General features: G+C 42.4%; 1 protein-coding gene and 2 long non-coding RNA genes across 3 annotated transcripts in view; all 3 read left to right on the forward strand.

Annotated features, from left to right (window-relative positions):
- LOC120910546 (zinc finger protein 850-like) overlaps nt 1–25,303 on the forward strand; it is a 1,103,195-nt gene that overhangs the window by 95,583 nt on the left and 982,309 nt on the right. The window contains 1 exon segment of the mRNA XM_040322301.1: nt 3,078–3,095. Within this exon segment, the coding sequence (XP_040178235.1) occupies nt 3,078–3,095 (18 nt within the window).
- Nucleotides 1,207–2,278, forward strand: LOC120910305. The gene is made up of 3 exons (XR_005741512.1): nt 1,207–1,409; nt 2,073–2,151; nt 2,238–2,278. It is a non-coding gene; the product is annotated as an uncharacterized LOC120910305 (long non-coding RNA).
- On the forward strand, nt 22,952–24,872 carry LOC120910281. The gene is made up of 3 exons (XR_005741486.1): nt 22,952–22,990; nt 24,654–24,745; nt 24,832–24,872. It is a non-coding gene; the product is annotated as an uncharacterized LOC120910281 (long non-coding RNA).

The raw sequence follows: 25,303 nt of genomic DNA on the forward strand, positions 1-25,303 counted from the left end.
CCAGATACATCCTAAATATAGAGCCAGTTATCCAACTGTCCATCCAGAGCCTCTTGTTTATAGACCAGATACATCCTAAATATAGAGCCATTTATCCAACTGTCCATCCAGAGCCTCTGGTTTATAGACCAGATACATCCTAAATATAGAACCATTTATCCAACTGTCCATCCAAAGCCTCTGGTTTATAGACCAGATACATCCTAAATATAGAGCCATTTATCCAACTGTCCATCCAGAGCCTCTTGTTTATGGACCAGATACATCCTAAATATAGAACCATTTATCCAAATGTTCATAAAATAGCTGCTAGCTCGTAGACCAGATACATCTAAACATAAACCATTTTTTCCAAATTGCAGAGCCGATTATAGACCAGATACATCCTAAATATGCAGTCGTTAAAGGGTAAGTTCACCTTTACAGAGAAATCTGTAAGGTGAGCTTACACAGGACCCCATCCCCCCTGGCCCTGCTAACCTGGAGCGTGATGATCTCCCACTATGGGCCCTCGTAAAGCCGCCACACAGGTCCGTGGCTTATAAATCCCCTTGGCATAATCTCCTAAATGTACCTCATTAGGAGGTACGTATAGGAACATCCTAATTGGTTGGAGCCATCATATGTGTGTTGCCGACCAATCAGAACCCGTGTAGCCCATCCTGTCACCATGGGCGAAGAGAAGTGAGAGCCGCAGGGATTTCAAATCCCCTGACTGGAAAAACGGCTATACAATCTATCGGAACGGCAGATCGCCGGCCTCCAGGTCAGCAGGACCAGGGGGATGGGGTCCAGTGTAAGTTCACCTTTCTGATTTTCTGTAAAGGTGAACTTATACTCTAATCTCACAGTACTTATTACAGACATATAAACACACAATGCTATTGAGAAAAAACATGGCAAAGTAGGCAATTACCAAACTTAATTTTCCTTTGCTTTTACCAGAAGCTTTTTAAGATGGTTACAGGATCTGGTGGTTATTTTTTTTAACCACTGCATTTCTAGATTGTAAGCTCTAACGAGCAGGGCCCTCTGATCCTTCCTGTATTGAATTGTATTGTAACTGTACTGTCTTCCCTGATGTTGTAAAGCGCTGCGCAAACTGTTGGCGCTATATAAATCCTGTATAATAATAATAACCACTGCAGTGTTATCTTACAATATTCACATAGTGAAAATAGACAGGACTTCCGCCTTTAACAAATTTACTCTGAGGGTGGAGATCTATTCCACCTATATAGAGTGGAACACTGATACAGGAAGACAGGAAGAGTGTGATTGTAGAGACACAGGAAGTAATACCACAGCAGGGCAGGAAGTGATGTTGCAGTATAAAAAGGAAGTTTCGAGTGAGAGGTGAGTTGAGAAGAAGTAGAGAGGAGACATTGCTGGAACTGGCAGGAGATGAGGTAATAAGATATTATTTTATATTCACACCCAGTAACGATCCTGTCATGTCCGCCCTCTTCCTCCAAAGTCACTGTGATGTCTTTTATCTCCAACAGATGCTGATACACACATACTGTATATTATTATTATTATACAGGATGTATATAGCGCCAACAGTTTGCACAGGACTTTATAACATGAGTGCAGACAATACAGTTCCAATGCAATTCAATACAAGAAGATTAGAGCTTACAATCTAAGAGGGAGGGTCAAATGATACGGTAATTAATCTGGGAGATAAGCTGATGGAGAAAATAAAAGTACAATTATTAGGTGGAGGCAGGATAGGCTTCTCTAAAGAGAAGGCTTTATTGTATATTATTGTAAATTCAGGAAATCTCCAGAGCCTCTCACATCCTCTGGAACTCCCTGCCTCGGTATGTCTGATCAGCCCCTACCCTGGCCACCTTTAGGAGATCCCTGAAAACTCATTTATTCAGACCTGACAGGAGAGGTGAGGAGGATTCTGGGAGGTCACATGACATCACTCTTATCGCTTTTAATAAAACACAGACCTGATCGGAGATGTGAGGAGGATTTTGGGAGGTCACATGACATTAGTGTTGTTCTTTCAATACAAAGTATTCCTTTGGTGAAGTCTTCTGATTATTTACCCATTACAGTGCCTTCACCTCATTCCCAAACAGTTAGAAGACGATTCTAGAAGCCACCAACAAGTCCATTGATCTGCTGACAGGAGAGGTGAGCGGTGGTGGGAATTCTGGGACATTATCCAGTAACAGACAAGGGATGTGTCTGGATGGTGACTGTATTATTGTGTGTGTCAGGTTCCTATAAGGTGTCAGGAGGTCACTGTCTATTTCTCCATGGAGGAGTGGGAGTATTTAGAAAAACACAAGGATCTCTACAAGGACGTCATGATGGAGAATCAGCCGCCCCTCACATCACCGGGTAAGAGGAGACTTTATTGCAAAAGAGAGAGCAGTACGGAGGGTCCACCTAGATCCCCCATCATCTGATAAACACATAGAAACAATGTATTCAGTCAGTGTGTGTGTTTCCTACAGATGGATCCAGTAATGGGAACCCACCAGAGAGATGTCCCCGTCCTCTGTATTCCCGGTATTCCACACAGGAAGGTCACACCATCCCCCACCATCATCAGGTAGGTGGGAATGAGCAACCAGAACTCAAATACTTTGTAGAATTCTACACAATTCAACATTCTTCTGTCATCTCTTGTTTCCTTTTACAAATCCATTCTATCATATTTGTGCTTTAGGGTAAAGAACTGAAAGACATCAAGGTTGAGGTTAAAGTGGAAAAAGAAGAGATGTCTGGGGATCAGAAGTCTGTGGTAGAGGGTGATCCTGTGTATTCCCGGGATTCCACACAGGAAGATCACACCATCCCTCACCATCATCAGGTAGATGGGACTGAGCATGTCCACCTAGAAATGTATGCTAAACTATAAGATGATATTCTGCTATGTAATCTTTTGCTCCTTCTTATGATTCTGTTCTATCATCTTTGGGGTTTAGGGTGAAGAACTGAAAGACATCAAAGTTGAGAGTAAAGAGGAGGAAGAAGAGGTCGTTGGGGATCAGCAATCTATGGAGGAGAGAGGTCTTCTGTTTTCCCAGCATTCCACACAGGAAGATCACAACATCCCTCACCATCATCAGGTTAGATGGGACTGAGCAATTAGAACTCAAAAGTATTCTAAGCTATGAGATGATATTTTTCTATGCAATCTCTTGCTCTATTTTATAAATGTATATTTATCATCTTTGGGGTTTCTAGCCCCTACACTTATTTAAAAAAAAAAAATGTTATGATGTAGTAGGTAATACAGAGCTGCTGTCATCTGTGTTTTTTATCCATCTTGAGATGACTTTAATAGATGTTTTCTATTATTTTTGGTGTAGGGTAAAGAACAGATTAATATAAAAGCTGAGGTTAAAGAAGAAGAAGAAGAAGTAGAGATGTATGTGGGGGGTGATCAGCCGTCCACGGAGGAGGTTGGGATGATTATGAAAAGTGAACAGGAGGACATTTCTCTACCCATCGACACAAGCAAGTATAGGCACTATGGAGGAAACGGGTCATAGTTTCATTTTATTTCTGAGTATAAGGATTGTACTTTAAATAAAAAATGTTAGATAATTATTAGATCTTCACATCATACTGTAGGCAGGTGCTAAAAGGTTAAATATGTGTTTGCCTACTAAAGGTTTAATATGTGGTGTTTTGCGAGGTATTCTGACTCCAGCTCTTGTATTAGTGACGTATCCCTTGCTGAGGCCTCTATGTCTGGTCTGTATAAGCAGATACAAACACAGCGGACAATGTTTCTCAGATACTCTTTACCATTCACGAAAGATCTTTATTGAATTCAGCAGGTTTATAGCAAACAGGATATGGCAGATGATTGAAAGAACAAAATTTGCGGGTCAAAACATGATAATGCATCCCCTGATGTGAGCAGATTAGCATGTGGCCATTAGATAAGTGGCCAGCTTTATCTCATCAAGAGAATGTGTGAAGGAAGGGGAAATACATCACAAAATGGGCGGGAACACAGAAAAGGATGGTGCAAATTCCAAAATAACCACAAGATGGCAATATATTACTAACTATACAGAAGCCAAATAAACCATGGCTTAGGAAATAAAAATTCTCAGTTCACAGTAATATGAACATTAACCATGACTATGCTGTGATGGAACCATCCATCGCCCAGCTTGGATGCTTCGGTCAAGATATAGCTACCTCCAGTCTGGATCCAGGAACTGGGTATTCTAGCTGAGCACCCAAAAGACTAGATGGCACTAGCTTAGGTGCATACTGGAACTCTTTATTGTAAACTTACACAGAATGTATATAACACAATATCAGGTGAGCCTGATCACATTATCATATACAATGTAAACTGGACTAAATTGCAGCAATATAAATCACGCAATTACAGTGTATGTATGTATGTATTATTATTATTAATATTATTGAACAATGAATTAAAAATAGCTGGTTTATACAATTCACGTTCTAGTCTGTTCAAAAATTGGGATGAATGTAAAAATATATATGTTTAGATACAATCATCCAGGCAAGTATATTAATGCAGCAATATGTGAAAGAAGCCTACCTGTTTGAAAAGTGAGTGGTCAAAATATTAATCACATCTCCAAGAGATGATCAAACAGACAAAAACAATAGGTGACTCAATTAATAATGAGAATGCACACCTAGGAGGCACACAATGGGAGAGACCTACTCAACACCTTGCAAAACGGACTATAGGAGAAGACCCCAGTATCAGGTAGCTTTAAGCTGATCATTTTGGCATAGTGACCCCAAATATGTATATGGATCCTACAGTTCCCAGAGTCTGTGTTTTGGGGAAACATGGGCTTGAATCTTAAGCAAGACCACTCCAATAGTCCCCCAGGCACACACCTCCCAAAGAGTAGTGCTCCCTTAAAAGCCAGGGGCCCTAGTCAGTAGGCAAACAGACACCCTACAGTCCCCTCCTAAAGCCCCTGTCCTGGTTGGGCCCAATTTGGACATTTTCACTTAGGGGTGTACTCACTTTTGTGACAGACCCAAAGTGTCAATGGGAACCATGAATGTCAACATGTACTATGACATACTGAAGCAGAGCATGATCCCCCTCCCTTCAGAGACTGGGCCACAGGGCAGTATTCCAACATGATAACGAACCCCAAACACACCTCCAAGACGACCACTGCCTTGCTAAAAAAAAGCTGAGGGTAAAGGTGATGGATTGGCCAAGCCTCCAGACCTAAACCCTATTGATCATCTGTGGGGCATCCTCAAATGGAAGGTGGAGGAGCGCAAGGCCTCTAACATCCACCAGCTCTGTGATGTCATCATGGAGGAGTGGAAGAGGACTCCAGTGGCAACCTGTGAAGCTCTGGTGAGCTCCATGTCCAAGAGGGTTAAGGCAGTGCTGGAAAATAATGGTGACCTCACAAAATAGTGACACTTTGGGCCCAATTTGGAAATTTACACTTAGTTTTTGTTGTCAGCGGTTTAGACATTAATGGCTGTGTGTTGAGTTATTTTGAGGGGACAGCAAATTTACACTGTTATACAAGCTGTACACTCACTACACAACATTGTAGCAAAGTGTAATTTCTTCAGTGTTGTCACATGAAAAAATAGAAAAAAATATTTACAAAAATGTGAGGGGTGTACTTACTTTTGTGAGATACTGTAAGTAGGAGGAGAACAGACCTTGTGGTCTATCCGTGTATGAGGAGAGAGCTGTGTGCTAATTCAGCTGTAGAATTCTGTGAACGGCATCCAAAAACTGAAAGTACGGCCAAACTCCTCCGCCTGACGTCACTTCTCAGGCCAAGCCAAGGCTGGATGTTTACTAATAGAGGTCACCACCTCCCTGATTCAATCCCAGTTACTCCAACTGGCCAGTCATTTGTTACTTTTGTGAATGCATTTATATTATTCCGCCCCCTTTACCATATATGATCTGCAAACTCTTCATCATATAAAATCCAGCCAATCCGATGTAGTAACAATCCACTAACACATTTTGGATAATGAAGCCTCAGTCATAACTATTTATTATTCTAGAATTAGCAGATCATATATGGACTCGGTGTGAAGACTTTTCTGATTGATTTTGGAGGGAGAACAGGAGCCCAGCTGTGAGATCGGCATTTCCACTTATTCCACCGACGGGGGGGGAGGAGCTAAAACTCCAGTTATTTGTCATCTACTGAGATTTTTTATATATTTTTTCCTTCTTTCCAACAGATGGATGTGATGTGAGGAATTCCTCAGAGAGACATCTTCTATTATCTGCTGATTGTAAGTCAGAAGATAATGTCATCACACAGGATCCTCCAGGAGGAAATCCAAATACACAAAATATACATCACAGACCTTCCTGTCCGGAGACATCAATGGATCCCTCTGATCAGGGGGAATCTTCTCATCAATCACATACTATGATTGTAAATATCCATGTAAGATCTCACACTGCAGATATATCAACAGATCCTTCTAATCCCGAGGAATCTTCCTCACCCCATGAAGGAGATCACCGAGGTGACAATCTATTCTCATGTTCAGAGTGCGGGAAATCTTACACTCGGAAGGGAGCACTAAATAAACACCAGAAACTTCACACAGGAGAACGTCCTTATTCGTGTTCGGAGTGCGGGAAATCTTTCACTTATAAAAGTGGCCTTCTAAAACATGAGAGAACTCACACGGGTGAGCGTCCTTATTCTTGTTCAGAGTGCGAAAAATCTTTCCTTAAGAAACATAATCTTTTTACTCATCACAGAGTTCACACAGGTGAGCGTCCCTATTCATGTTCAGAGTGTGTGAAATCATTCACTCATAAAAGACATCTTGTTGATCACCAGAGAACTCACACAGGTGTGCGCCCTTTTTCCTGTTCAGAGTGTGGGAAATCATTCACTCATAAAAGACATCTTGTTGAACATCAGAAAATTCACAGGGGTGACCGTCCTTATTCATGTTCAGAGTGCGGGAAATCTTTCACTTACAAAGGAGACCTTGTCAAACACCAGAGAATTCACACGGGTGAGCGTCCTTTTTTATGTTCAGAGTGCGGGAAATGTTTCCTTAAAAAAAATAATCTTCTTACTCATCAGAGGGTTCACACAGGTGAGCGTCCTTATTCATGTTCAGAGTGCGGGAAATCTTTCGCTCAGAAAGGAAACTTTGTGCAACACCAAAGATTTCATACTGGTGAGCGTCCTTATTCATGTTCAGAGTGTGGAAAATCATTCGTTAAGAAAAATTCTCTTCTTATACATCAGAGAATTCACACAGGTGAGCGTCCTTATGCATGTTCAGAGTGCGGAAAATCTTTCATTCATAAAGGAGACCTTGTTAAACATCAGAAAATTCACACTGGTGAGCGCCCTTATTCATGTTCAGAGTGTGGGAAATCATTTGTTAAGAAAAATACTCTTCTTACTCACCAGAAGATTCACACAGGTGAGCGTCCTTATGCATGTTCGGAGTGCGGGAAATGTTTCACTCAGAAAGGAAACTTTGTGCAACACCAAAGATTTCACATGGGTGAGAGTCCTTATTCATGTTCAGAGTGTGGGAAATCTTTTCTTAAGAAAGATCATTTTGTTACACATCAGAGAATTCACACAGGTGAGCGTCCCTATTCATGTTCAGAGTGCGGGAAATCTTTCACTCATAAAGGGGTCCTTGTTAAACATCAGAAAATTCACCAGTGAGCATCCCTATGGTCACCATCAGAGAATGTAGTGTGGATGGTGGAGGAGAGCTGTCGGAGAATGTAGTGTGGATGGTGGAGGAGATCTGTCGGAGAATGTAGTGTGGTTTGTGGGGGAGAGCTGTCGGAGAATGTAGTGTGGATTGTGGGGGAGAGTTGGCAGAGAATGTAGTGTGGATGGTGGAGGAGAGCTGTCGGAGAATGTAGTGTGGATGGTGGAGGAGAGCTGTCGGAGAATGTAGTGTGGATGGTGGAGGAGAGCTGTCGGATAATGTAGTGTGGATGGTGGAAGGAGAGCTGTCGGAGAATGTAGTGTGGATGGTGGAGGAGAGCTGTCGGATAATGTAGTGTGGATGGTGGGAGGAGAGCTGTCGGAGAATGTAGTGTGGATGGTGGAGGGGAGCTGTCGGAGAATGTAGTGTGGATGGTGGGAGGAGAGCTGTCAGAGAATGTAGTGTGCATGGTGGAGGATAGCTGTCAGAGAATGTAGTGTGGATGGTGGAGGAGAGCTGTCGGAAAATGTAGTGTGGATGGTGGGAGGAGAGCTGTCGGAGAATGTAGTGTGGACGGTGGAGGAGAGCTGTCGGAGAATGTAGTGTGGATGGTGGGAGGAGAGCTGTTGGAGAATGTAGTGTGGATGGTGGAGGGGAGCTGTCGGAGAATGTAGTGTGGATGGTGGGAGGAGAGCTGTCGGAGAATGTAGTGTGGATGGTGGAGGAGAGCTGTCAGAGAATGTAGTGTAGATGATGGGGGAGAGCTGTCAGAGAATGTAGTGTGCATGGTGGAGGAGAGCTGTCGGATAATGTAGTGTGGATGGTGGGAGGAGAGCTGTCGGAGAATGTAGTGTGCATGGTGGTGGAGAGCTGTCAGAGAATGTAGTGTGGATGGTGGGAGGAGAGCTGTCGGAGAATGTAGTGTGGATGGTGGGAGGAGAGCTGTCGGAAAATGTAGTGTGGATGGTGGAGGAGAGCTGTTGGAGAATGTAGTGTGGATGGTGGAGGAGAGCTGTCAGAGAATGTAGTGTAGATGATGGGGGAGAGCTGTCAGAGAATGTAGTGTGCATGGTGGAGGAGAGCTGTCGGATAATGTAGTGTGGATGGTGGGAGGAGAGCTGTCGGAGAATGTAGTGTGCATGGTGGTGGAGAGCTGTCAGAGAATGTAGTGTGGATGGTGGGAGGAGAGCTGTCGGAGAATGTAGTGTGGATGGTGGGAGGAGAGCTGTCGGAAAATGTAGTGTGGATGGTGGAGGAGAGCTGTTGGAGAATGTAGTGTGTGCATGGTGGAGGAGAGCTGTCGGAGAATGTAGTATACCATAGGTTTGAGGGCAGGGACTGATGTCAATGTATATATGTAAAGCAAATATCAGCATTATATAACAACCTGTAATAAATAAATAGGAAATGCACACAGTATAACATATCTATGTCTAGGAGCTCTGGAGAAGACTAAGCAGTACCTTAGACTCTGACACTGTGGATGGGGGGAGCTCCCAGAGAATGTAGTACAGACATCGAGGAAAGAGATACAACACAGGGGTGTAGAGCGTGTTTAGTGAGGTGGACAATGCTGAGGGAACAATGTGTGGTGGGGATGTAGACACTAAGGGCCAGATTCACATACAAACGCCTATCTTGAGGCGGGCGTAGCGTATCTCAGATACACTACGCCGCCGTAACTTAGAGCGGCAGGTCCCGTATTCATAAACATCTTCCCCTCTAAGTTACGGCGGCGTAGTGTATCTGATACGGCGTAAGCCCGCCTAATTCAAACTAGGCTGGTAGGGGGCGTGTTGTATGTAAATGTTTTGTGACCCCACATAAATTACGCTTTTATCGAACGGCGCATGCGCGCGCATGCTCAGTATCATGTCGAATTTTCTAATTAAATTACGCCCGCTGAATGCCTAGTCGACGTGAACGTAACTTACGTCCAGCCCCATTCACGGACGACTTACGCAAACGACGTAAAACACGACGCTGTTCCGACATTTTCGACGTCCATACCTAACATGACTTACCCCTGCTTTATGAGGGGTAACTTTACGCCGGCGTATGTCTTGCGTAAACGACGTATCTTGATACGCCGGGCGCACGTACGTTCGTGAATCGGCGTATCTAGCTAATTAGCATAATCAACGCGGAAATATACGGAAGCGCCACCTAGCAGCCAGCGTAAATATGCACCCTAAAATACGACGGCGTAGGAGACTTACGCCGCTCGTATCTAGGCAACTGGGAGGCGTATCTGATTCTATGAATCAGGCGCCGAGTTGCGACGGGCCGCACTCAGAGTTACGACGGCGTATCTGGAGATACGCCGTCGTAACTCCTTTGTGAATCCGGGCCTAATGATAAAGAAATGTCCCTACTAGAGTGCCACGCTGAGGACTTTTTTGCATTGTAGTGTAGAACTCAAACACGTGGCAGAATCTCCAAGGATAAGCGGAAATTCCAATATCTTTTGATAAAAATGGTAAAATATATTATCTACCAAATAGAGTAACTATCAAGGGATCATTTACAGTGATGTCAAATATATAAAATTACTATGAAGGGATATGAAGGATATAATTGTAATGTATATTGGTAATCATTTTGAAACATTGTTAAAAAAAATCATATGTTTATACAATTATTGTGTGTGCTTTATAAATTTGTGCATACGTTTCAGTTTGTTTTTCATTCTTTTGTTTTTTCATAATTATAAATTGGGATGAGCCTTTGGTTTGATTCAGAAAATTCTAATTATGTTTGAATTTTGATGCTGAACCTTAGATATCAGTAATGTATATAAAAAAAATTATCATTCAGCAGGAAGAGGGTATTTACAGGTAGCTAAAAAGTTAATAATAAAAAATCTACATATCGTGTTTCAGAGACAACTGCCAAACATGGCACAGTGGCTGGAGAGTATGGAAGCAAATTGATTTGGGCCTTGGGCAGCAATCTATGGGGGAGGGATTATTTAATTTTTGTTTCTAAAATTACAACGAGGGTATTATTTCAAAGACAGCAGTCATTATTATTGTATAGACTTCCTGACAATTTTGCAAGCATTTATACTAGATAACTATGAGGTATATGTTACTCTGAAAAATAAATCTGTTTATCATGTCAGGGTCAAGAGCCAGAAACATTTTGCAGACTCGCTGCACACTATGTACAGTGTTGTTACTAGTCCACAATGGAAGATACTTGGCCAGTGTTATATGTAACGAAATTAACGTGTAATTTTCCAGAGCCAGAAACAAGAAAATCATAATAAATTGAGCAGTATATACTCCTATTCAGCTAAGATGTAATCTCAGCTGGAGGGAGCATGCAGATTTTTAACGGTGAATTAATAAATAACCGAAGACTGAAACATAGTACTTATTGGAGCACATATTTTTGTCTATTAGATAGTTTGCTATTCCAGAGGGAGAGCGCAGGCAGATTTTATGTAAACATTTTGGTAATTTTGCTAAGATTGAATATTTACAGCACACCTTCAAAGCCTTTCTTGGATAATCCAAAATTTCTAAAGGTGAGAGCAAGCACTGCACTTCCAAAAATGTTTTATTTAATAGGAGATAGAAGATGGAAAGATGTTACAGATTCCCCATTGAGAACGTCTGTTAATGACGAAACGTTGTCTGGGAAGGCGCACACTGACGTCACCGCGTTCCATCTGAAGGAGGAAGGGCTCCTATTGCCGGCCGGCATACATACACGCTTTTAATCATGAGATGTTTGTAAGTCCATGTCTTATGCATTTTTATTAAATATTTCGTACGGTATCACGCTATGGTCCGTTTTTATTTATATACCGAGGATATGTTCAATCATCGATGTGGTGCAATTTGAGATCTGCTCCCTGGATCCCTCCCCAGTCTGATGCTAATCTGATGTGGAGCCCATTGAATAAAATCTGTCTACATGCTTAATGTTTGGGTGGTTCTGGTAACCGGCTTTCAGTTTGGTGGTGGTGTGTTCACAATGAATTTTTGCTGACACATGGTGGTGCTGCTACGAACCTTTTATTGGACTGAATGTGCTTTTATTCATATTATTTATTATCATTGCTTTTTACCAGCCTGATATCTGGTTTCCTACTTGGCGCAGTTTACTTTTATATTGGACTTTATATGCTTATCACATTTCTTCTGCTGCCTTGATGCATATATATTTAGAACGTTTTTGACAAGCGCAGTTTTTTCTCCCTATATTACACCAGAGATATTTCGCCTGTATGGACAGCCTTTAATTTCAAACTTACTGAGCGGACATGTTACACCTGGAAATAAAAAATGAGTGTCTTGTTTCAGAGACTTGTTTACAGGAACTCCGTGGACTGCTACCGCACACTGCTCACAACCATGGTTAATGACTGGGGAACCAATTTCTACCCATTGTCCATTTCTCAGTGGTTCTTGCCGGGTTGCTGCCGCATCGCCACCACCTCAGTTCCCCCCGGGGATCTCATATTCCACAACGTCCCTAGATGTCAATATCGTCGGTTACCACTTATTATTTTTGACTGTCAATCTACCCAGAGGTAAGAGTGTTGGGACTATACCCTATGCCCCCTACTCTTTCGGTCACAATCACTGAACTACCATTTAGTGAATCCTTGTACTATATTTTATTATATTTACAGATCTATCCAGGCCCTACTTGCTCCTGATGAGTGGAAGTTTATCCACGAAACGTGTCGAGCTCCCTACTGATGTTCTGTCCCAGCAATTTTACTACATCATTGATTTCTATCTCTGATAATTATGAATCATTTAATTAATTTTTACAATTGGTCAACTTGACCTTGTTTATTATATGTTTTGATAACCAGAACTACCCAGTTTCTATTTTATACCCTTACATTTTTATTTGGTTACAGCGATGCATACAATGGTACACTATAGGTATTATGTTTAATATGTAAATTTTGATTTACCAATCATGCCTATTACTTTGTATACTATGTATTGTGATGTTCACTTCTGGTATGCTCTATTGTATCCAATAAATGTTATTGTACCTTTATTATTTGATTCAACATAATTCGGTGTTGTGTTTCATGTTAAAGTCCCACAATGCCTGAGCCCTATCTTTTCCTTTTACCCCTCCCTTCCCCCTTATCATGCCTTCTTCCATTAACATTGGGGATGGAGACCATGGCAGTTACCACTAGCCATGGTTCCATCCACAGACCCAATACTAGGCTGTTGTTTACATTATTACATTGTTTACACCTTGTCCCTCCCCATCTCCATTTTTCCCTCCCCTTCCCAATTGTAAAATTGTTTCAGAGACTGATGAGACCAAAATATTACAGTTCTGAACAGGCTTATTGCACCTGAAAACAAAGTAATTGTGTCTTTGTCACAAATATAACAGAAACAAATAATTTTAAGCCACTGCGATTTCTGAGGGTTAGAACAAGCACATTGCACCTGAATGGAAAAAATCATGTATATGTTTGGAGACTGAAAACAGAAAACTGCAGTCGACTCTTCTTATTCTTTGGAGACAGCAAGGGGGTGCGCCTGGGAGTTCTGGCATGGAGGCCTTCATTACGCAGTGTGCGCCGTATTGTCTGAGCAGAAACTTCAGTACCCACATCTGACAACTCTTTTCTCAGTTCCTCAGCAGTCACAAGGGGACTTTTCTCCACTCTCCGCTTCAGGTAGCGCACAGCAGTCGAAGTCAGCATCTTCTTTCTGCCACGACCAGGTTGCGTTTCAACAGTGCCCTTTGCCTTGAATTTGCGAATGATGCTTCCTATGGTGTCTCTTGGTATGTTTAACAACTTTGCAATCTTCTTGTAGCCATTGCCCTTCCTGTGAAGAGTAATCACCTCTTCTCTTGTCTTCCTGGACCATTCTCTTGACTTCACCATGTTTGTAACCACACCAGTCTAGAAGGAGCTGAGTATCACAGTCATTTTAAAGCTGCCTGATTGGTGCTTATTAGGCTTTATTGCTGTTCCCTGACATCCACAGGTGTTTTCAATACCTGATTGAAAACACTTCAATGAACCTCTGTTCTTCAGAGTGGTAGTCTTTAAGGGGTTGAATAATTGTGTAAATGAAGAATTCACAAAATAAACATTTACGACTGTATTACAAAACCAATTGATGTCATTTTAGTTGCATATGATTCTTTAAGAAGTCCTTGTAGGATTTCATTCTGAATACAATTACAAATGTACACTAAATTCCCTAAAACCCTTTACAGCATTGGGGGGTTGAATAATTTTGAACAAAACTGTATGTGAACTATGATTTGGTGAAACTGGATGATATGACATGTATGTTTTTTTTTTTTTTTTTTTTTTTTTTTTTTTTTCACGTCAGACTCTGCTCACATATGGCCGAGAGGCTAGCTCACGGTTCGCCCGCCCTTAGCATCTCTCTTGCGGCTTCGCATCATTCGTGGGTTTTTGTTTATTTTTTATTTTTTTTTGTGTTTTTTTTTTTGATATTACAGATATAACATTTTTAAACTGTTAAATTGGTGTTTTCCCGCTTGACGAATCTAACTACATTAGCATATCGTTATTATTCCCCCCCTTTTTTTTTTTTTTTTTTCCCCCCCCCCTTTTCCTCCCCCCTTTTTCTCCCCCCCCCCCCCCCCCCCCGGATCTGTGTGCCATGCAATCTTCTTTATGGTTTTTCATCTTTCTGCTTCTGTCGTCCCCTGGACGAACTTTTCTGTGGATTTGAACACTTTCCACTTTTCCCAAACCATCCTGTTTCTGTCCTCTTCTCCTAACTCTCTGCAGGCAAGATACTCCATCTCTTCTATATATTCCACCCTTTCTATCCACTCTTTAATTGATGGCCTCTTTGGGTGTAGCCAATTTTTGGGGATCAGAGCCTTAGCTGCGTTTAACAACACTGGGACCAGAGTTGTTCCATATTGTTTTTTTGTTTTTTCAGTTCCGTGAAACAAACAGGTCAGCGGGCTACATAGAATCGTCTCTCCTGTTATTTCTGCGATATATTTCAAGATTTCTTTCCAGTATTCCTGTATTCTCGGGCAGTCCCACCATATATGTAGCGTTGTTCCTTTTTGTTTACAGTTTCTCCAACATAACTCTGAATTCCTAGGGTGGATCTTATTCATTCTTGATGGGGTCATGTGCCATCGTACCATACATTTATAATTTGCTTCTATGGTGGTAATGTCCGCGGCATGGTTATATACTGCACCTATCATTTGTGTTTTATCAATTTTTTTACCAATGTCGCTTTCCCATTTTTCTAAAAAGGGCAATGCTTCCTGGGTCTCGAGTTCTGTTAGTATCCCGTATACCTTTGATATACCGTGTATCAGGGGCTTGTCCATGCTGCATATTTTTTCTATTGGATATAGTGTCTTGTCTTCCCTAATTGGTTGTGGTAGTGTGCTCACAAAATGTTTTAACTGCATATACTCCCATTCACTCATGCTTTGTTCCCCTTCCCCTATTTTTATCTCTTGTCTAAGTTTAATTTTTCCCCGTGTAACAATATCTTTTAATTTTTTCTCCCCTAAGTGTTTTCCAAAACGTGTTCCGTTACCTGGTGGAAAAAAATTTGTGCCTGCTAATGGGATTAATGGAGAGTTATACTCCCATTTTTCCCGTCTCAATATTGTGTCCCATATCCTAAATACGTTCCTTGTTATGTTGTGTGTGTTCGTGCTAAATTCCCTCATTTTCGGTGGTATCCATACATTTCTATTTAATAGTGTCCCACTTAATATTTCTTCCATACGTACCCATTTTTTTTGTGTATGTGCGTTTGTCCATTCTACCAACCTAGCTAAGTTTACAGCATAATAATATCTTTTTATATCGGGGAGCCCCAACCCCCCTCCTTTTTTTTTCAAGCTCAACAATGAATAGCTTAATCTAGCCTTTTTACCTGCCCATAGATATTTCAAAATTACTGTTTTAATTACTTTAAAGAAGCTTTGCGGTATTTTTATTGGGAGCATTTGAAGTTTGTATGTTATCTTTGGTAAAATCATCATCTTAAACGCATTAATCTTGCCTATCCAGGAGATATGTTTTTTTGCTAGGTTTTTCAGGTCATGGTTAATGTCATTGATTAAGGGGACAAAGTTGGCCGAGTAGAGTTTTTCAACTTTAGGTGTAATTTTTATACCCAAGTACGTTATAGCTTCTTTTTCCCATGTAAATGGATACTCTTTCTGTAGTTCTTCTGCTTCTTTTTTTTCTATCCCCAGATTCAAGATTACCGTTTTTATCGGGTTTATTTTAAAATTTGAAAGTTCTCCATATCTTTTTATTTCCTTTATAACATTAGGAAGAGATACTCTAGGTTCGGTCAGATATAGGAGTATGTCATCCGCATACGCCGCCACCTTGTGTTCTTCATCTCCCACTCTCACCCCTCCTATCCCCGGGTTTTCCCGGATTTTTGCTAACAACGGTTCCAAGGCTATTACATATAGGAGAGGTGAGAGCGGGCACCCCTGTCTGGTTCCGTTTTCCATGTTGAACACAGATGACATACTCCCATTGACCTTCACCCTTGCCGTCGGGTGGCTGTACAGGTTCTTTACCCATTTCATGAACCTTGGGCCCATGCCTATTTTTTGTAAAGTTTCCATCATAAACCCCCAGTCGACTCTGTCAAATGCTTTTTCGGCATCTAAAGACATGAGTACGACTGGGGGTTTCTTTTTTGGGTCTTGTTGTAACAGTAACAGGGTCCTTATACTATTGTCTCTTCCTTCTCTGCCTGCTACAAAGCCCGCCTGATCTGAGTTTATTAATTGCGGCGTTAAACTTTTTATCCTGGTTGCTAATATTTTCGCGTATACTTTCAGGTCTGCGTTTAACAGTGCTATTGGACGATAGGAGGAACACAACGTTCCATCCTTTCCCGTTTTAGGGATAATAGAAATATTTGCCAAAAGAGATTCTTTTCTTATTTCTTCTTCCTCTCCTATTTTGTTAAAATAGTTACATATCTCTGGAACCAGGAGTTCGCTAAATGTTTTATAATATTTGATCGGCAAGCCATCGGGGCCTGGACTTTTCCCGCACGGGGTTTCCCTGAAGGCTCTATGTACCTCTTCTTGAGTTATTGGGGCCTCTAGGGATTCAATGTCATTTTGAGAAATTTGAGGTAATTTCGCTTCTTCTAGGTATTCCCTGATTTTCCTTTTTCTCATCTTTTCTTGCTCTTGTGTTTCCTTAGTTCTTATTGAATATAGTGAGCTATAAAAAGTCCGAAAGGATTCCGCTATTTCAGACGTCTTATATTTCATAAGGCCGTCTTGATTCTTTATTTTTTCGATGTAGTTTTTTTTTTTTTTTCCCTGGATATTTTGGCTAGATGTTTCCCTGGTTTGTTCCCCCATTTATATCTCTCCTTTCTAACATTTTTGAATATGTCTCTTGTTTCAACCTTCATCAGATCTCTAAGCTGGGTCCTCTTTACAATAATTTCATGATATATTTCATTTTCTCCTCGTTCTTTATGTATTTGCTCCAGTTCAAATAGCTCAGTTGTTAATTTTTTCATGTTTAATTTCCTTATCTTTTTTTTCCCTGCTCCTATTGAGATTAATTTCCCTCTGATGTATGCCTTATGGGCCTCCCAAACGGTAGCTACCCTTACTCCAGGTGTGTTATTAAGGGTGAAATATTGATCCAATTCCGTTCTCACTATGTTGTTTACCTCTATATCCTCTATAAGTTCTTCATTCAGGTTCCATGATCCTTTTCTTTGCTCTATTTCTTTGAATCTAATTTCCGCTATTACAGGAGCGTGATCTGAGATTGTAGATACCCCTATCGAAGTATCCACTACCTCTTCCAATAACTCATGGTCTACCAATATATAGTCCAATCTTGAGTATGTTCCGTGCACGGAGGAATAGTAAGTGTAGTCTCTTTTATTTGGATATGTAATCCTCCAGGGATCTATTAAACAGTAGCTATGCATTTTTTTTCTTAATATTCTAAGCTGTTTAATATTTCGCCTCTGAGCCCCGGATGTACTATCCAGTTCATAGTCCATTGAGAGATTGAAATCTCCTGCTAGTATTACATGTCCTAATTTAAAGTCCATTAAGGCGTTCAAAATCCCCCTCAGATATTTATGCGGTTGGCTGTTTGGGCAGTAAATATTTGCTAGCGTGTATTTTTTCCCTTGGAGTACTCCTTTTAGAAACAAATAACGACCTTCCGGGTCTACTTTCCTATCTTCCACTGTAAAGGAGATATTCTTCCCTATTCCTATGGCGACCCCTTTTGCTCTCTTCTTTGGGGAGTCCCCGTAGTACCAACTAGGGACTGCCCGAGAATACAATCTGACATTAGAGTCCAACGTTATGTGTGTCTCTTGGAGGAAAACTATTTCAGCGGAATACCTTTCAACTTCTCTTAGTACCATATGTCTTTTTTCGGGGCAACTGAGACCTCTTACATTATATGTTAAGAACTTTATGTTTGTCATATATTTTTTTTTTTTTTTTCCCTCTGTCTTGGGTATATATGTTCTTTCCTACTGCATGACACACAGATCTGAATCCCTTTCCCCCCCTCTCTAGTCTTCCCCTCTCCCTTCCCTCCCGATCTCCTCCCCCCCCTCCCTTCTCCCTCCCTCCCCTCCCTTCCAATTGTACCTTGCCCCCTTGTTCTTCTTTTGGGGCTTTCTCCTCCCCTCCCCCCCCCCGTTCGATCCCTGACCTTCTGGTCATTTTTAGAGCTTTTTCTATTTGGCGCTCCTGGCGCTCTTTTGCTCCTCAGGCTGAGGTGGAGTTCTAGTTTAGCCCGGTCTCCTGTCCCCCTATACTAGGGAACTGGTGAAGAAGCACTCTCTGGGTCTCCCTTCTCCCCGGTCCGACTCCGATAGCTTACTATGTTGACCCTCCCCATTTCCCCCCCCCCCACAGCCCCCCCTCCCACAATTCCCCTCCTCCCCGGCCGATCAACGCTAATAATTTCTTGGTATTGGGATGCCTAAACTATGACAAAATTCTGGTATTTCCTCCAAAAACCTCAGTCTTGCCGAAACACCATTTTTTCTGCCTATTAGGCACGCTGGAAATCCCCAATTATACTGAATATTATGCTCCTGCAGGACACCTAGCAATGGTTTTAAACTTCTTCTTCGTTTTAACGTCTCTTGTGACAAATCTTGATAAATTTGAATATTATGTTGATCGTATCCTAACGGCGACTTCCCTCTAAGTTTTCTCCATAGCTGGTTTTTCTCTTCCCAACTTTCAAAACGCACAATAATGTCCCTTGGGTAATCCTGTGCTCTCTCCCTAGGACGTCTTATTCTGTGTGCTCGTTCTATTCTGAGTGGGGAAGTTGTTTCTCTCTCTAAAATTGGATTGCAGATTTTTCTTATTATTTCTGGGAGGTCCTCGGCTTGTGTCGTTTCTGGAACACCGCGTATTCTTATATTCTTTCTTCTATCTCTGTTCTCTTGATCTTCTAATTTATACGCCTGTTCTCGTTGGTTGATTTTTAATGCTTTTATTTCATCCTCTAGTTTTTTAAATGAGATTACATTATGGTCAACTTTTTTCTCCACTTCTTCCACTCTTTCCAATATATGCCCCATGTTTTTCTCCATTTTTTCCATTTGCGTTTTGAGTGATCTTTCTAACGCAGCGAACATGCCTTCCATCTCCCTTTTTGTTGGCAAAAGTGTCATATCCTGCGTTTCTTCCTTATTTCTCTGTTCTAGATCTATTTCTTTGTCTGTTTCCCTATCTTGATCTGTTCTGCTCTCTAGGAGTGATTCTGAAAATGTTTCTGAGTCCGCCAAGATATTAGCTGGCCCTTTTTTCTTATCTTTTTTCTTCTCCTTTTCTGCTTGGCCTGCTCTGCCAATCGATGGTTTTTCTATGTGCTGGTTGTCGCCGTTTATCGCTTGGGTCACAAATTTACACATCGGGCCTGGGCTTTGACTTAAACGGGGTATCTTTGGGGTTGCCCCGCCTTTCACAATTTTTCCCCTTGTGGTCATCCTTGCCCCTAAATTGTGACTACGTCACTTTAGAGCGGTTCCGAGGGAAATCCGTTTGCACTTGTGATAGGTGTATACTCCCCTCTCATCCCCGTCTCCAGTGCCCGTATATCTTAGGGATCTTCTCCTAGTATACTGACCCCCCTTTTCTATCCGACTCCAGTGTCCAACTAACAAATATTGTGCAAAAAATTCCGTGTAAAATTCCGTGTCTCTTGTTCACTTATTGATCCCCATAAGACGCAAGAAAGTATCAAGAGGGGGCCACAGGAGAAACTATGGGGTTACCGACCTCCTTACAGGAACAAAAAAAAAAAAAAAGAAAAAAAAAAGAGAAAAAGCAGTGCTGTACTCATGGCTCTCATGTCACATTATTCCAAGCTATCATCACAGTCCCAGACTTTTATCATTCTCCACAGAGAGCAGTGTCCCATCAAGAGTATCAAGAGGAAGCAACCGGGGGGACTATAAAGTTACCGACATCTTTACAGACATTTGAAATGACAGTGTTGAGCTCATATCACTTATAACACATTATTTCATGCTTTCATGTCAGTCCCGTCCATTTGTCAGTCTCCTCTGAAAGAGGTATCCCATTTGTATATTTCTTTTATATTTCTTTTTCTTAGTTCATATTTTTTTTAAAGGACATTTGTACTCACCACTTTGATGGATGGATGGAGTATGCTCATAAGATGTACTCACCAGTCCAATAATTGTTTTACTAAGAGAATCTTACGGGCTGCTGCAGTGTGTTCCAGGTTACCTTCTGTTCCTATTATTATGGTTTTGGCTTTGGCTTTGGTGATGGGGCCAGTACTCCACTTCGCCGAGCTGCAAACTGTGGAGCCACAGGGCTGCGTGACGCCCCCCCCCCCCCGGGACCCCCTCCCGGAGCCGCGCGGCACACTTCCGCAGCTCCTCCACCCGCCCGCCCGCTCCAGGGGACCAGGGAACCAGGCAGACCAGGGAGACCAGGGAGACGCAGCACCGCCTGCCCCAACGCAGCGCCGCCGCACCGCCAGCCAGCCAGGGGAATTAGGGAAGCCGGAGAAGCCGCCCAACCCACGTGACAGCCCGCTTGTCAGGTCAGTGATCTGATATGACATGTATGTAAAACCTGTTCTTTATTAAACTTGTTTCTGAGAAAAAAAGAAATTTACCCCACAGATATCAAGCCTGTATGGACAAGCTGCAATTTCTGAGTGATTGAGAATGCATGATTCATCTGGAACACAAAAAGTAGTTTTCAAATTTCAAATTTAAAGATTAAACAGATACAGATATAAACCAGATACATCCTAAATATAGAGCCATTTATCCAACTGTCCATCCAGAGCCTCTGGTTTATAGACCGGATACATCCTAAATATAGAGCCATTTATCCAACTGTCCATCCAGAGCCTCTGGTTTATAGACCGGATACATCCTAAATATAGAGCCATTTATCCAACTGTCCATCCAGAGCCTCTGGTTTATAGACCAGATACATTCTAAATTTAGAACCATTTATCCAAATTTTCATAAAATAGCTGCTGGCTCGTAGACCAGATACATCTAAACATAAATCCATTTTTCCAAATTGCAGAGCCGATCAGTGGCGGCTGGTGCTCAAAACGAGAAAAAAAAAAAAAAAAGAAGAAAAAAAGCAGCCTCACTGTGCCCATCAAATGCAGCCACTGTACCATCAATTGTCACCACTGTGCCATGCCATCAAACGCAGCCACTGTGCCATCAATTGTCACCACTGTGCCATGTCATCAAATGCAGTCACTGTGCCATGCCATCAAACGCAGCCACTGTGCCATCAATTGTCACCACTGTGCCATGTCATCAAATGCAGTCACTGTGCCATGCCATCAAAAGCAGCCACTGTGGCATCAATTGTCACCACTATACCATGCCATTAAACGCAGCCACTGTGCCATCAATTGTCACCACTGTGCCATGCCATCAAACGCAGCCACTGTGCCCTGTAAAATACCCCCCCACCCGGCACTTACCTTTCTCCTTCCACGTCCCTCGATGTCTTTTCCCGCCCTCGATGATGCTTCAGCCAATCAGGTTACCGATAACCAGAATCGGTGAACCTGATTGGCTGAGACAGTCATCAGTCTTATCCAAGGAACGCACCTCCCGTACGTCCCGAGGATAAGCTTCCGGGAGCCGAGGGCTGTACTCGGAAAGCCTATCAAAGCCGCTGGCTCTGATAGGCACTTCCGCACAGCCAACCAGCTGCCATTATTCAGGTGGTCGGCGCTCACCGTCCGGCCATGTGAATAGTTGCGGCAGCGGGCAGCAACAATAACATAGATTCATGCAATGCATGAATCTATGTTATTCAGTGGCGGTGAGACGAGAGCCAGAGGGGGCGGCGCTCCAGCGCCCTCTATAGACGCACCGCCACTGGAGCCGATTTATAGACCAGGTACAGCCTAAATAGGCAGTCGTTAAAGGGTAAGTTCACCTTTACAGAAAAATCTGTAAGGTGAACTTACACAGGACCCCATCCCCCCTGGCCCTTCTAAGCTGGAGCGTGATGATCTCAGACTATGATCCCTCATAAAGCCGCCACACCGGTCCGTGGCTTAAAAATCCCCTTGGCATAATCTCCTAAATGTACCTCATTAGGAGGTACGTATAGGAACATCCTAGTTGGTTATCACCTTCATATGTATGTTGCCAACCAATCAGAACCTGTGTAGTCCGTCCTGTTACCACGGGTGAAGAGGAGAGAGAGCTGCAGGGACTTCAAATCCCCAGACTGTAAAGCTGCTATACAATCTATCGGAATGGGAGATCGCCGGCCTCCAGGTTAGCGGGACCGGGGGGATGTGGTCCAGTGTAAGTTCACCTTTCAGATTTTCTGTAAAGGTGAACTTACACTTTAATCTTACAGTACTTATTGCAGACATATAAACACACAATGCTATTGAGGAAAAACATGACAAAGTAGGCAATTACCATACAGTACTTAATTTTCCTTTTTCTTTTACCAGAAGCTTTTTTAGATGGTTACAGGATCTGGTGGTTATTTTTTTAACCATTGCAGTGTTATCTTATAATATTCACATAGTAAAAATAGACGGGACTTCCCCCTTTAATGAATTTCCTCTGAAGGTGGAGATCTATTCCACTTATATAAAGTGGAACACTGACACTGAAGAGTGTGATTGTAGAGACACAGGAAGTAATACCACAGCAGGACAGGAAATGATGTCAGAGCAGACAGGAAGTGATGTTGCAGTATAAAAAGGAAGTTCCGGGTGAGAGGTGAGTTGAGAAGAAGTAGAAAGGAGACATTGCTGGAACTGGCAGCAGATGAGGTAATAAGATATTATATATTTACACCCAGTAACGCTCCCGTCATGTCCGTTTTCTTCTTCCAAAGTCACTGTGATGTCTTTTATCTCCAACAGATGCTGATACACACATACTGTATATTATTATTATTATACAGGATGTATATAGCCATGGGCGTCCGCTGAAATTTTTTCAGGAGGGGGCACTTCCGCAGCGGTGATACACATTTAACCCTTCTTCAAACGCTAGCAGGGTACCATACCAAATTATGGTAAAGCGGCACTTTTTAGCAACGCTTTACCAATAACGCGGCCAGTTGCCCATATAAATATAGCCTAGAGAATGTACATACCCCCATTCAGCACAGACCCCTCCATTCAGCACAGACCCCCCATTCTGCACAGACCCTCCATTCAGCACATATGGACCCCCCCTTCAGCACAGCCCCCCATTCCGCACAGACCCCTCCATTCAGCACAAACCCCCACTTCAGCACAGATGGACGCCCATTCAGCACAAACCCCCCCCTTCAGCACAGACGAACCTCCCCTTCCCCCATCCCATTCAGTACCTCAGATCAACCATTAGCACGGCCGGGTCACAGCAGGTTCCCTCCCCCTGTGTACACATAAACACTGGAGGGGGAGGCGGCTTCACTCTGCTCGCTGTGTTTGTGTGACATCCGGACCGGGACCGTTTAGACAGCCCGTGGCCGCGAGACTCTTCAACACCTTCTCGATTTTCCAGGGGGGGGGTCAATTGCCCCCCCTTGCCCTATGGAGCGGACGCCCATGTATATAGCGCCAACAGTTTGCACAGTGCCTATAAGATGAGGGCAGACAATACAGTTACAATGCAATTCAATGCAAGAAGACTCAGCGTGCCCTGCTCATTTTAGCTTACAATCTAGGAGGGAGGGTCAAATGATACAAACGATAATAAATGTGGGAGATGAGCTGATGGAGAAAATAAAAGTACAGTTATTAGGTGGAGGCAGGATTGGCTTCTCTAAAGAGAAGGCTTTATTGTATATTATTTTATATTCAGGACTTCTCCAGAGCCTCCCCCATCCTTTGGAACTCCCTGCCCCGGTATGTCCGATCAGCCCCTACCCAGTCCACCTTTAGGAGATCCCTGAAAACTCATTTATTCAGGGAAGCCTATCCCATACCCACCTAATAACTGACCCGAGCCACCCCCATCAAATCATTTTCTGCAGCTATTACTATAACCACCCCCTAGAATATAAGCTCTACGAACAGGGCCTTTCCGTACCTTTTGTATTGTACTGTATTTGTGTTGTCCCCCATATACATTGTAAAACGCTGCGTAAACTGTTGGCGCTATATAAATTGTGTATAATAATATTATAATCATACAGAAATATTATCTATATACTGTATAGAGCTATATATTCCACTATATGTCTCCATATAGAGAACGTCTTCCTACCTTATTAATACCATTAAATATAAAATAAAATATTTAAATAATTTTTTTAAAACACACAGAAATATTATTTGTTGCATTTTTACAATTTTAGGTATTATAGTTTTCGTTTTTTGTGAAGCACTCATGGTTTTGATGGAGGTGAGGAGAATTCTGGGAGGTCACATGAGATTAGTGTTGCTCTTTAAATACAAAACTTTCCTTCGGTGAAGCCTGATGACCATTTAACCATTACAGGGCCTTCACCTCATTCCCTGAACCCGAAGTCAAACAGTTAGAAGAAGACTCTAGGAGTCACCAACAAGATCATTGATCTACTGACAGGAGAGGTGAGCGGTGCCTGGAATTCTGGGACATTATCCAGTAACAGACAAGGGATGTGTCTGGATGGTGATTGTATCATTGTGTGTGTCAGGTTCCTATAAGGTGTCAGGATGTCACTGTCTATTTCTCCATGGAGGAGTGGGAGTATTTAGAAGGACACAAGGATCTCTACAAGGACGTCATGATGGAGAATCAGCCGCCCCTCACATCACTGGGTAAGAGGAGACTTTATTGTAAAGGAGAGAGCAGTACGGAGGATCCACCTAGATCCCCCATCATCTGATAAACACATAGAAACCAGGGGTCAAGTCCTGGGGAAAAAAGTGTGGGAACTCCCACCCAAGATCCACTCCCCCACCAAAAAAAAAAAAAATTATACGCTCATATGCAAAATTACTAAACCACATGTTTTTTTTTCTTTTCGATCCACTGTACCTTAGTAATCCTTTATGTTCTTTCTAAATCCCGCGATAACTCGCGGCAGACCTCCGCAATGTCTCCTGGGAACAATGACAAAAGCTCCCAGGAGACATTGCGGCATCGAGGAAGTGACGGAATACCCG

The sequence above is a fragment of the Rana temporaria genome, chromosome 8 (assembly GCF_905171775.1).
Source record: "Rana temporaria chromosome 8, aRanTem1.1, whole genome shotgun sequence".
Classification (NCBI taxonomy): Eukaryota; Metazoa; Chordata; class Amphibia; order Anura; family Ranidae; genus Rana; species Rana temporaria.